At 39.5% G+C, this 14,417-nt stretch overlaps 1 protein-coding gene across 1 annotated transcript; it reads left to right on the plus strand.

The window, feature by feature from the left end:
- The first annotated feature begins 2,284 nt into the window (after nt 1-2,284).
- SCG2 (secretogranin II) lies at nt 2,285-13,614 on the plus strand. The gene is made up of 2 exons (XM_020795497.3): nt 2,285-2,760; nt 10,898-13,614. Exon 2 carries the CDS (start codon nt 10,911-10,913, stop codon nt 12,750-12,752), a length of 1,842 nt encoding a protein of 613 aa, XP_020651156.3. The 5' UTR covers nt 2,285-2,760; nt 10,898-10,910; the 3' UTR covers nt 12,753-13,614.
- The last annotated feature ends 803 nt before the right edge of the window (nt 13,615-14,417 follow it).

Below are 14,417 nucleotides of genomic sequence, written 5' to 3' on the forward strand. Positions count from 1 at the left end.
ACTGTTTACTGATTGGTTTCTAGGACAGTTCAGGGTGTAGTTTCTAACTGTTAAAACAGAGGTGGGAGAAGTGTAGTGTTGGGACTGTGCGTGGCTCCAAAGGCTGTTTTTGTGGCCTCTTTCCTTGTCAGAAAGTCAGGAGAATGTTATTGGTGATTTGCACATACATAAATCAAATCATGTTAAATTGTTGTGAATGGCTGCTAATTGATGAAGTACTGCTTGCATCCCTGGACCAGTCATGTGACCGGCACACAACCAGGAACACAACTGGCATTGAATTAATTAGCAGCAATTCAACCTGCAACCAATGCAATATTGTATATGTATCAATAAATCATGAACAAGATACTGGCCAAGTTGAATTGCTGCTCTTGTAAGGGTGATTCACCTTATAAACAGGCTACAGAGCCTTCTTGCAATATTTAAGACCATAAAATACCCATGTTTTTGGCACAGAGAAGTTCTTAACTAAGCTGGCTTTAATGGTAATGTGGTTGACTGTGGTCAGTCATTTTATTGTTATACTGTTTTATCATGCTTGTAAGCTGCCTTAATCACTGTTTCTACTGGAAAGGTGGGATGGTGATGGTGGGTGGTAATATTGACAATGATGACAATGATAGTTCCAGGGAAATAATCGTAAAACCTCTCTGCAGTTCATTGCAGCATTATTGAGACATAGAAATGCCATATGGTCAAAGGTGGGAGGAACTAGAACGAGAAGCTAATACTGCAGCTACAGACAAGCTTGTGTAAGACACAGAGAATAAAGAAGAAGAAATTATCCAAGAAGCAGAGCTGGGGGTTGGGAGGAAACATTCACTGGAACAATGTATGCAGACCTGATGCAAACAGAGAGCCAGCGCAGCAGGGAATTAAGGAAAAAGGGAAAGAGAGAGGATTTCAACAGAGGGAACCTATAGGCTCAAATCCATCATTCTCTTTTGTGTGATTCTATAGGAACAGAACCATATACCTGTAATCTATTGCTTTCCAGTAGCACAACCAAGGGCTGCAAGGCGCTCTTCTCAATTATTTTCAACAAATGGAATGCCCACAATAGCATCCCTTTTTCAACAATGCTATCTTACTTTGGATTCCATCACTGCTTGACATTTTTATTAAGTTTTTATGCTCATTTAAGTCATTGGAGATAATATATGTGAATGTGGGGCATGGCATGGGAGGGAGGACACCATTCACTTTTCATTTGTATGTCTGGAGACCTTGGTTTTTCTGCTTGTTCCATGTCTAATAGAAAAGTTCATTAATAAATGGAATTCCTTACTGAGAAGCAAGAGGCTCAAGCACAGGGTGCAGCAGGGCCTTGTATATGAAAGGTTAAAGCTTTTATAGACTCTCACCAAAAACCTGCTAGGACTTCCAACAAGGTAATTTTATCCTATCTATTGAATTGAAAGGTAGAGCCACTCAGGCATTTGCATTTTGTTCTGTGGAAGGTCAACACTGTTAGGAAAAAAATGTTTTTTGTCAGTAAGGCCTAGCAGTGGCATTGTGACTTAAAAGGAAAAGAGCCACCATAGAACAAGAGGGGTGCATACAAATTTCAATATGTTTCATTCCAATCAAACAAAGATGGAGTGCATGTGCTGATGATAAAACACAGCTCCTCTAATAGCTAGGATGGAGGGATGGACATTCCCATGTCTCGAAAGGAGGGGAAAGAATGTTATGATAGTGGAGGGATGAAATATTTTGTGCTTTGTGGAATTACTATAACAGCAAAATGCTTTCAGAAGAGAGGTTGGTAGACATAAGCTTTCAGGGTCAACTTTCTTTGGATATTTTGTTTTTGTTCATTAGGAGCCAGGTTGCCACAATCAGGGCTTGAATGAATGCCATACACCAGATCTGTGAAAAAGTATGTCTCCTTGTACAATCCTGCATGAAGATTTTTGGAGGGGAAATAAACTATGCTTTAACAAGGGGAAATGTCTTCTTTGTGTTGACCACCCAGTGACCACCCAGAGGGATACAATTCATGTTGACCTTTTTCTCCCAAGCAATTTTATAACTTACCATAGCTGGGTGAGGTGCTTTTGAGCTTCTTAATTTATCATTGCATTTTAAAAAAATACTGCACTTGCTGTTTTAAAGTGTTATGTACATGACTAAGATAGCTCTTATGACTGAAGACCAATAAATACATTTTTTAAAAAATAAATAAATAGGTAGAATAATAAAAAAATTCTAATCCTAGGAATTTGTTTGGAGTGGCTCTGCATGGGCAGACAAATAGCCCTCAAGCTTTCTTCCTGAGGCCAGAGCAGCCTTTATTAAACAACAGGAAGTCAGAAATCCTTGCTGGTCGTTCATTCAAAGAACGACCAGAAGAAATATGCCTCCTATAGACTAGCAAGGGACAAGTCCACAGGGAAGTCTATAAACCGGCATCTATCTTACAATCCTAATGACCGGGTTTTCCCTGAAGGATTTCGTTGGCCCTTGATTACAAAAAAGGATGCAGTTTTTCCCTGAGGAAGGTAGGGGGCGGAAGTGTACAAAGGAAACCTCTCCAAAACGGCCGAAACGACGCTTTTTTTCTCTAGCATTCTTTCTCAATAGCTCAGCAGCATTTTATTTTTTTGCCAGCGATTGAGGTGACGTCAGTATGGCAGTGGAGGGTCAGGTGATGTACACTATAAGCGAAGGGAGCTGTCCGGGTGCTGAAAACAGTCCATAAACTCGCAGCGGACTGATAACCAAGACCATGTTTTAGGCTGCCTCTCCTTACAGGTAAGCGAATTTACTTTCTCTTGTATTTTTTTTTTTTGGGGGGGGAAGGCGCAGTAGCGTGGAACACTTAAGGCACATTCTTCCTGTAAGCTGCTTTCAACACCGCAGCAAGAAAACTAAACACAGGTAGGAAATGTCTGAAACTGCAACCTGATGCTCTTCACTTAGCACCACAAAACCAGGATTCAGTTTGGCAATAAAGGCTTCAGTTGCCAATTAAGTGTTTCCTTGTGGATCTGATAACCGATATGAAAGATAGTAAGAAAACAAGGTGGGGGAAGCAGTGGTTTCATACAATAGGCTTGCAAACTATTCAACACTTACCACATAGCCTTAAAGAAAGCTTGGCATTTTCCATTGGTCATAATAGATCATAGGTATAGGTATACATGAAGAAGCTTTAAGTTTTTAGGAAGCATCAGTGCCAGTGAATTTAAAGAGCAATGATACAAATTACCTTAATATGTTATTATAATTTTTTTTCTTCTCCAGAATATCAAAATTGTAATATTTTAATTCCATTTGAAATATAAGTGTAAAGATTCAGAAGAGGAGTATATTGGATTTGTAAATATCCCTTAGGGATATCTGTTACTTTACTGTCTTAGTAACTGATCCTTCTGTAACTGAAATCCCCAGTCCCTTGTAAATAATGAGAAATCTCTAACTGAATTAAATCCATCCCATAAATGTGATATGAATCACAGTAAACCTGAGGGTTTGCCAATCTCCATTTATTTTTAAATATTACAGTTGAACCCAAAAATCATATGAAGTCACAGGAAGTAGTAAAGTGGAAAATAAAACAGCTGCCATTGAAAGCCTCCTTTAAATGCCCGTTGTTCTAACAAAAGAAATGTTTCTTGTTTGTTTTAAACAAAAGAAATGCCAGTTTGATGTGAATTATAACATGGAGTATCATAGAAAGTTATAATTTTTCAGAATATTAATTCCCAGTGTAATGTGCCTGTTGTTTGTATCTGCAGCTTAGTTAAGTTTTATTTGGGAAATGGGAAAATTTTTTACATCTTCCAGTTCTGAAGTTTTATGATCCACGAGAAGAAAGAATCAATATTATATTTTTAAAATATAATATCAAATAAAGAACAAGCATAGGATGCTGGTCTGACTTGGCAAAATGTAGTCAAATTACAATCTAAACACTGTCTGTGTATATCAACAATATAATTAAAATTAGGTATACAGAGTTTTAATTTGCTTTGGAAAGTTCATAAGTACATTAAATCTGCTTTCATAAATGTATCCTGGCTTTGGTAAAATATAGCACTGCAATCTTCTCCGTAACAGAATAAAAGTGTCCCCAATTTCTTAAGGCCAGTCTTTAGAGAAATCCCTCTTGCTGTTTTGAAGTGCTTTCAAATCAATATTTTCTCCTGCATCCAGTCTTCAAATTTAACTAATTATCAGGTAGCATATAGGGATAGTCAGAGTTCTCATTTGTGGCATAGTTAACAGGAAACAGGACAATTCTGTGGAACCAGATAGTACTTTAATTACCACAGCATGAGAAATTATTTCATAGTGTGTTGCCAAAGGGGGGGAGGAATCTTGTTTGAATGACATAACAAATTCCCTGTAATTTTCTACTCAGAGCAGTGGGCGTGTGCTGGCATTAGAAATTTTTCTGCCTCATGAATCACTGATGTATCAACAGGGCATTTTACAGAACAGAAATGGGAAGGGGGAAATTAATGAATGGACTGAAAAAAGTGAATCAAGCAAGGTCTGTTTTCTCTGTGGCACAGTTGTGATCTACTACTGTTGGTTTGTCACCTAAAAGAGAAAATCTCTCAGAAAAAACACATTTTATTTCAGCCAAATATGATAGGAGACAACTTGAATGGACCTGTCACCCCAGTAACCTGAAAAAAATGTTTTGTGTGTGTGTGTGTTGGCAGGAGGAGAAGATGAATAATTTGTTTCAATTCTATGGACTGAATTCAATGTTAGCCCAACTAGCATAGAGCCATCAGAATCAATGGGACTTGAGCAGATTCTGGTGTTGAGCAACAAGACCATTCATTTCATTGCTCTAAGTGGGACTAAAATTTGATTTAGCCCTATAGAAAAATGTGGGGAAAGCTTCTAATTGACAATAGATTGCTGCTAATTGACAAGATGCATTTGCATTTCTGGTTCAGTGCTTGTCCCACTATTGGGCTCACAACTACGAATGTAACAAGCATCCATTACTTAGTAGCCATTCACTGCCATGACTTCCACTTCACTTTTGTTGGGGTAAATCACCAATAGGATTCTGGCCAATAATGTCCATTTTCATGGAAGATATCAAGTGGGAATAGCTAAACCTATAATTTGCCAGCTCATTTCTTCACCATTGAGTAACTAAAGAGATTTCTCATGTATCAGGGACTGGGTTGAAAAACTTAGAGATTAGATGGTATCATTGCCACATAGTCAGAGGTTTCCATATCTGTTTTCATTAGAATTAGGCAGTGCTCTGGCACAAGCCTCCCAATATCATATCCAGTAAGCTGTGCCATTTATCATCCGTGAGATATAAGTAGATGCTATTTTATAGAAACAGTCTATAAAATGTCAAATAACTGATTATCTCACTACAGTGTTGCAAACATGGTTGCCATGATAATAGCCACTGTAGGCTATGTATGCCACCTCTTTCTGTAACGAGGTGGGTGAGGAAGTCAGTCATCCTCCCATTATGAAGAAATCCACAAAGGTGAAGATGAAATACTCATTCACCATCCACTAAAGGCTATTACCATGACCAAGGAGAAATGTCCATTCAAGCCTGTGGAGGGAACCAATGCACTGAACTCAGTACTTGATTGTGGCCTTTAGTGCTTGCCTTATTCTTCCTTATACCCATTGGGAGAATAAGGAACAACATTCCCTCAAGATGTAGCCTGTCATATTACAGAAACACATTTTCACAATGTTATATCCTTCTTAACCTCTCAATCTGTTCAAAGGACCTTGCCATCTGCCTCATCACTACCTCTCCGAAACTCTCTATTTGAACCAATTAACCTAAAAAAAAAAGCAAGAGGAAATTGCTCTCATTTGAAATAAACTGTAACACTTCAGACTCACTTTTAATAATCTTGGCAGCCTAGTTGTATTCTGCTCTTTTTATAACATATTTGGACCCAAACATCTTCTGAAACCTTGTGTTGTTTGGGTGAGTAGATCAGCAGACTCTGATGTCCTGTCAAACTGCACATGATAAAGAATAGGTCCATGGTGAGATTTGTATATCTTGACAATTGATTTAATGGATCTATTTTTTTAGGGCTGGCAACTGAACATAAATCCAACAGTTTTCAAAATTTGGGGATGGGGTATTCTCAGGCAGTGGCACTGAATCTAATTCTCCTGGAGTGTCCATCTAGCCCTCTGATGTTATCCAGATGACCACACACTTTCTTCATGACACAAATGAGAAACAACCACTGGAATATAGCCATTTAGAATACCTCTGAAACTGAATTCGGCAGCTGGGTTGAAATAGCTTCCTATCCTTACTTCAGTTGAACAGAAGCTTCTCAAGTTATAGACCAGCATAGCATGAACTCATTTATACTTTGACTAGGCATTTACCTTGTTCTTGGATCATAAGGTTCTTGTGAGGTTTGGATGTGCTTGTCAGGTATATGCCAAATCATGGACTCATAACCAAGGCTATTAATTATAATAAAAATTAAATTGAGCTCCCTTAACTTATATGTCAAAGAATAACCAACTTGGCTATCAAAAAGCTTTTAATTCTCATCTTAGGTGGATCAAGCTGGCTGGATAGCTCACTAGTATCTGGCTGCAGAACCAGAAGTTGGGAGTCCTATTCCTCATTGTTCTCTAATGTTTTGGCTTGCAAAACATTATTCCTCATTGTGCCTCCTTCAAGTACAACCAGCCTGTATGGCTTTGGGCAAGCTGCACAGTCCCAGGACACCCCCAGAAGAAGGGAACACTATTTTTTTACCTAGAAAAAACACTGGAAAGGGTAGCCATACGTCAGAATTGAAAAGACAGCACACAATACTGTTATTATTATTAAATGAATTAATATTTACCTGTTTTCTGGAAACATATTTCTTTTGTGGATCTAGTCTTTTGTTATTTTCAGAGTTCAGTGTTGTCATTTACCACAGACATGTTGTGATGGAAGGAAGAGCTGAATAAAAGGCAATAGGCAGTTGTGGAAAGAAGAATATAATTGAAGTCTATGAAGGGGGGAAATGTGCAAAAATATCCCACCTCCCAGCATTACACATCCCCAAAGTGACATATTTTGCAGTTACATATTAAAGGATTAGGAATATATCTCAGAAACATTATAGTTTACATCTTGATTTAAGGTTGCATGTAGAAAAGCCTCATGATTACATATTGGAGATGTCTTTCCACAAGCTTGAGTAACCCAGGTATTCTTGGACTTCAACTCCCAGAAGCCTTCACTACTAGCTGTGCTGGCTAGGATTTCTTGGAGCTGCATTCTAAGAACACCTGGGTTACCCAAGCTTGGAAACCATTATTCTAAAAGGTTCATAGTCTGCAAGCCAAAACATTAGAGATCTAGGAATAACTGAAAACAGTGGTACTTATTTCTTAGTAAATGTGCACAAGACTGAAATTGTAAAAAGGTACAGTGGTGCCCCGCTTGACGAGTACCCCAGCAGACGACAAAATCACTTCACGATGAGGTTTTTGTGATCACAATTGCGATCGCAAAACAGTGTTTCAATGGTGAAAATCTGCATCATGACGATTGGTTCCCTGCTTCGGGAACTGATTTTTCGCTTCCCAAAGATCAAAAACAGCTGATCGTTGGGTTTTCAAAATGGCCACCCACTGTTTTCCAGACCTATTTCTGGAAGACAGCAATCAAAAATGGCTTCCCCTATGGAGGATCTTCGCTGGACGATGAGGTATTTCACCCATTGGAATGCATTGAACCGGTTTTCAATGCATTTCAATGGGTTATTTTCTTTCGCTTGATGACGATATCGCTTAACAGCAATTTTAACGGAATGGATTAACGTTGTCAAGTGGGGCACCACTGTACTGGATGCTGTACAATAAATAAAATAGACATGGCCCTGTCAAGATGTGAAATTTTGTATACATGGAAGCAGCTCTGAAAATAAAAGTGCTTTTAAAATTTAGGCTCGAACAATAGTTTACTATAGTAATTTCAAAACAAGTGGCTAGCACTAGCCAAGCAAGATCACTCTTCCATAAACAATCCTTGTTTTCCAAACTTGTTTTCCAAATGATGAGTAGGCATGGACAGGGGGTGCAGGTTTTGTCATTTTCATTCTTTAATATTATAAAATTTGGATTTTCCAGAGATCTAGATCTTTTATGTTACAGGCCTTTGTTCCTACAGGCCTTACAAAAATGTTGATCTTAAAATGACATGATAGTCAAAGTGTCAACTTGCCAGTTTTTCATTATACACAAACCATTAGAATTATAATAGGTGCTTGAATAATTGGATTTCCTATTGTAAAAATTTTCTTGGTTCCCATGTTTTTGGACCACCAAACCCTGCAGAGAAAATTGTTTATGACCAATAAAGGGCTGATAAGATTATGAATTAAGATGATAAAAGATAGTTAGAACAAGGAGTAAATGATGCCCAGAGTGGTCGAATAGACCAGATGGATGGGATATAAGCCCAGTTCAGCTCCGTGCCCATATTGGTGTTCCATGGGAACCATGTACTCCCCTCTCCTGCCTCCACTGTAGGCTTGTCCATTCCCCAGGCAATGCACACTTCCCTCCCTGCCTCCTCAGAACAACTGCTCTCTCACTGATCACAGCATGTGCTTCCCTCCTCCATCTCCTCTGTCCACTGCCCGCTCAGACAAGGATCCAGGGAGGGAATCCCACAGCACTGCCTTTGAGTGGGCAACCACTGAAGGAGGCAGGGAGGGGAGTGCACATCACCCGGGGAATGAGCAAAGAGGTGGGAGAGGGGAGGGTGAGGCGCCTACAGAACATCAGATTGCAGTTCATGCCCATCATTATTGCTTATGTTCTAGTCTTATTAAGATACTTTTAAGATACTTTTAATAGATGTGACATAATAGAGAGTTAAACGTTTATAACTTAGAAAAATATGTAACACTTTGTCATTGTTTTGTAATACTTTACATATAGTCTTATTACAGTATTTCATTCTCAAACACCCTATTAAATTTGTTAGAGTTTTGATAGAGCATTTTAAAATTTGGTTAGATTAGTTACTTATATTTTTCATTTAATCCATTAAGTGTTCATAGTCATGCTTCCATTACATTGCAATAGATTTCCATAGTTAAGCTTTTTGGATAGTCAATAGATAATAGTATAACACATTTATATGTGCTTGCATATCCTTATTCAATATTCAAGGAAGGAAGCAGAAATTTTCTTGGACATTCAGTTTGCCTGTCTTGTATGGGGCAAATAAGTTAAAGGATATTCAGAAAAACTGAGAATTGTACAAAGTGCAAAGTACTCTTCTGGGACACAATAGGATTAATCCTTCTGAAATAAATGCAGTCAAGTCTCTATCTATGACCTGAGCATGATTCCAATGGGTTCAGGTAGTTGGCTCAAGGTTGATTCAGTATTCCATCCTTTCAAGGTTGGTAAATGAGTACCTAACTTGCCAGAGAGCAAACTGTTGTTTATATAATTATGTTGTAAACCAGTTAGAGAGTGATCTAGCATTATGGGGCAGTATATAAGTAGAAACAACAACAATAAATGCAAGCTATGATGAACACAGGCTTCTGAATTTTCCCTGGAGGTCTATAAAGTTCTATAGGATTCTTAGGGAGAGGTTCAGTTATCAGTTTGTCTGCTCTGACAACACTACCATACTATGAGGAACAAACAATAACATATAACAATTAGATTGTTGTTACAGTTAAGTTATAGGAACAGCAGACTATTTATTTATTTATTTATTTATTTATTTATTTATTTATTTATTTATTTATTTATTTATTTATTTATTTATTTATTTATTTATATCCCGTCTATCTGGTCATTGCGACCACTCTAGGCGGCTTACAGACTCATAATACTATAATAAAATAATAAAAAAGCGTTATTACATTAAATAGTCAATACTACAAGATGGGGAAGAAAAAATGAAAGATAAACCACAAAAAAAGGAGAGAATCAGATATTAACTGGAGGGGAAGGCCTGCCTGAACATCCAAGTTTTTAATTGGTTTTTAAAAATACTCAGCGAGGGGGCCACACGAATGTCCGGAGGGAGATTGTTCCAGAGGCGAGGAGCCACTGCCAAGAAGGCCCGGTTTCTTGTTTTTTCCTTCCGGGCCTCCCTCGGTGTCAGGCTCCTCAGCCTCACCTCCTGGCTCACACGAGTGACACAGGTAGAGTTTTGTGGGAGTAGACGTTCCTCCAAGTATCGGTGCCCTAAACTATTTAGGGCTTTATAAGTAAGCATCAAAACTTTGAAGTCAATGCGGAACCGAATGGGCAGCCAATGCAGTATGGCCAGAATAGGAGAGAGATAGTAGTATTTTCTCGCTCCACTAAGAAGTCTGGCCACCGCATTCTGCACCACCTAGAGTTTCCGCGACAACTTCAAAGGTAGCCCCACATAGAGCACATTACAGTGGTCTAATCTTGAGATTACAAGCGCATGTACCAAGGTAGTGAGTGCCCCCACATCGAGACAGGGTCACAGCCAGGCTATCCACCGACGCCACTTGAGTTTCCATGGTGAGCGCTGGGTCCAGATGGATCCCCAAGCTGCGGACCCCATTTTTTGCGGCAAGGGCGACCCCCCCCCAAATGAGACAGAGTCATCCAAACCTCCAATGGTGGGGACACCCACCCTCAGCACCTCCATCTTGTCAGGGTTCAGCCTCAGCCCATTTTCCTGCATCCATTGCAGTACGGCCCCCAGGCAGCGCTGAAGGGACAGAATGGCATCTCATGCAGCTGTTGAAAAGGAGATGTAGATTACTTCATCTACATAAATTGTATGGCATTTAAACATTCAGATACTAGTATGCTATTTTCCAGGGCAAGACTGTGTTCAGTTGTGCTTAGATGATGTTCCAACTTCAGCTCTATGTACTAATTTTACGTTCTTGTGTATTTTAAGGAAACATTTGGAAATGGCTGATGCTAAAACCTCCCGGCTTGGAACCATCTTGCCTCTAGCTCTCCTTTTTGTGCTTATCTGTTACGTAAATGCTGCATCATTTCAACATTACCAAAACATCCACAAGGATCCTGAGCACCTAATGAAGAACTTGCAAAGGCTTCCCAGCCCAGATATGATCAAAGCTCTGGAATATATAGAAAACCTGCAAAAACAAACCAGCAATGGGGAAACTAGCCCAGATTATAACTCCTACCAAGCTGCCCCATTTGTTCTGCCATCAAAAGAGAGCAAAGATCAACACTACCTACCAGACCATCTAAGAAAATCTTTGTCAGAAGACGAGTCACAGTGGGTGAAGGCAATGTTAGAAGCTCTAAGACAAGGAGAAAAAGAATCAAAGGGTGCCTCAAAAGAAAACAAACCTTACTCTATGAGTTCAGACAATGTCTTCCTAGATGGAATGACTGATGATTATGATAACCGGCCTTGGACTGATGCATGGAACAGACATTCCAAGATCCCACATCTTTCCTACCTTGAAGAAAATTCAAGAGATAACCCTTATAAACGGACAAATGAAATAGTAGAAGAACAGTACACACCCCAAAGTCTCGCTACTTTAGAGTCAGTGTTTCAGGAGTTGGGCAAGATGATGGGGCCGAATAACCTTAAAAAAGAGAGGCTTGACGAGGAACAGAAATTGTATGCAGATGATGATGAAGATGATGCCTTTAAAGGGAATAACATTGCTTATGAAGATGTCGTTGGAGGAGAGGATTGGAATCCAATAGAGGAAAAAGTGGAAAGTCAAACTCAAGAGGAAATAAGAGACAGTAAAGAGCATATTGAGAAGAATGAAGAGGAGGTTGAGGATGAAGTGAAGAGATCAGGGGCTCTAGAGGACAGTATGAAGAGAGAAGACAAAGATCAGGTCTCAGATGATGTTTCAAAGTTGATGGATTATTATTTGAAAAAGATGAACAGTGCTGGTAATGACTACCTAAGGATCAAGCAAAATGAAGATAAAAGGGCAGCCAGATGGTTTGGAAAGCAACTTGATCCTCAGGCTATTTATCAGTTAATAGAAATCTCAAAGAATCTCCAAATCCCACCAGAGGATTTGATTGAGATGCTGCGATCTGGGGATAAACATCCAAGTGAGAAAGAACAAGAGCCAGAACTCCCCGAAGACACTGATGAGATCCCGGAAATTAATTTAGACAATTCAGACATATTCAAAAACAAGATGAGTTCATTAAATGGTTATAGAAAGCAACGACTTAATTTGATGCCAGAAGAGCTTAATGTTGAAGATATTATCAATCTTTTAGGGACAGGTAATGACAAACCCTCTTATCCTGTAAATCAACTCAGTCAAGAAAACAACCTGCCAAGAGTGTCTTATATGCTTGCAAGACCTAAAGGACATCATCTTCCCAAAGCTCCTTGGCTTAACCAGTTGGAGAGACGGCAGATGGAACAAGAACCACTGAATGACAAAGAAGAAGACCTGGCCGACTACTTGGCCAAGGTGCTGGCAAAATATCCTGAAGTTATCAATACAGATCAGGGGAAACAAATCCCACTTGCAGTTTCATCTGAGGATGACTTGCAAGAAGATGATCAATTTGAGCAGGCCATCAAGGAGCAGCTAAATCAGCTGGGCACTCGAGAATCAGACAAACTCACTTCACTCAGCAAAAGGCTGCCAATGGCCCAGGAGAATGATGACACACAAAACAGGCCATATATGGATGAGGATATGCTAGCAAAAGTTCTGGAGTATCTAAACCAGGAGAAGTCTGAAAAGGGAAGAGACCACACTAACAAAAGGGCAATGGAAAATATGTAGTTGTTCCAATATTATTTCTCTCTTCCTTGGATTGACTTCTACCCTGATTCAGTTGTGAATTCTTTTTCTTTATGAATTTGAGGCATGTTCAGACATACACTCGGCTGTTTTATGCATACAGGAGTTCTGGCATCAGTATTTGCATGAGTAAGGTTACGTGTAAATAGAAGTTCACAGATCTCAACTATATCTGCCTCTGTGATCTTAGAGATGAAAAGTTACTTCTGGGGACTACAGCTCCCAGAATCCCATAGCCACCATTGCTACCAGCCACAGTGGCTGTGGGATTCTGGGAACCGCAGACCAAAGAAGGCACTTATCTCATCTCTGTCCCTGATAAGTGTTAGGGAACATCAGAGATGCCAGGGATTCCTACAGCTGTGATCCGTGAGTTCTCCCAGCAACTCACCATCTTGCTCATGCAAATGAACATGCCCAGAGGATTCCTACAGGTGCAAAAAGTGGCTTCGTTCGGTGTCTTTGCTGGTCCCAGTGGTAGATGATTTGGCACTGAACAGTCTGCATAAACTCCTCTGAGCTGTTCTGTTGTTTATGGGTATCTTTAAATGTTCTAATTCTTGGTAACATAACAAATTGCTTCAATTTTTTTAAGAAACAGGTTTATGAAATCCAATGAAACTATGTATAACAATGAGTATGATGGATAATGACAAAAGCAGAATGACAACCATAATTCATGAAGTTTTTTAAATTAATTGAAATATTTTGTTATTGTCTGTGGTGTTGTTTGTGGAGTACTGAATAAAAAAAGATGAAGCATTATATATATATATAGTTTTATTTACAAAGCTTTTTCTATTCTGTGTTTTATGGTTGATGAATAAATATTATTTCTGGACAACAGACTGTGTTTTGCTTTGAGTTACACGTAGGATGCACTTCCAGCTTCAGACAGAATCCTGTGGCTTGTTCCTGTGCATGTTCACTTGCAAGTAAATCCCACTAGGTTGAGCAGCGCTTGCTGTGAAGTAAGCACACAAAGGATTGTAGACAATGTCAGGAACTGGTTATTGTCTATTGCTTAAGCTTAATTGGATGAGAGCACAAGAACTTTGCATTTTTACTATTCTCTTCTATTGAGGGAAATTGCCCCTGGGAGAGCTTTGCCTGCAATATCTATATAGTGACTATGTTTTAGGTTTATTCTCCACCTCTATCAGATAGTGTACTTGAAGTCACTTTTCCAGTGCCTGTATGGATAATAATGTCCAGCTACTAAATAGACAAACCAAGGTAAAGGCAAGAGTAACCGGGGAGCCTCCTAGAAAACATCTGCAAAGGATTTTCCAGCTGACGTACGAGGGCTGCCAGAGAAGGCAACCCTGAGTGCTTATTCACAACATTGGCTATTGGATCCCCATGGTCTCAGCCTGAATGTACAAAGACGATTAGATGGTTATGTTCTTTAGTTTACACAGCAGAAAAACAACTAGCAATTTTGGCAGTTGGGGCATTTGGCACTGCCTCCCACCCACTCCATAGGGACGTGGTGGCGATAGGGACGTGGTGGCGCTGTGAGCTAAACTGCAGAAGCCTGTGCTGCAGGGTCAGAAGACCAAGCAGTCGTAAGATCGAATCCACGTGATGGAGTGAGCTCCTGTCGTTTGTCCCAGCTCCCGCCAACCTAGTGGTTCGAAAGCATGC

Source organism: Pogona vitticeps, chromosome 3 (genome assembly GCF_051106095.1).
Source record: "Pogona vitticeps strain Pit_001003342236 chromosome 3, PviZW2.1, whole genome shotgun sequence".
In the NCBI taxonomy this organism is placed as follows: Eukaryota; Metazoa; Chordata; class Lepidosauria; order Squamata; family Agamidae; genus Pogona; species Pogona vitticeps.

Excerpts from the sequence above, each read along its gene's own strand:
- SCG2 (XM_020795497.3), top strand. The coding sequence starts at position 10,911 with ATGGCTGATGCTAAAACCTCCCGGCTTGGAACCATCTTGCCTCTAGCT.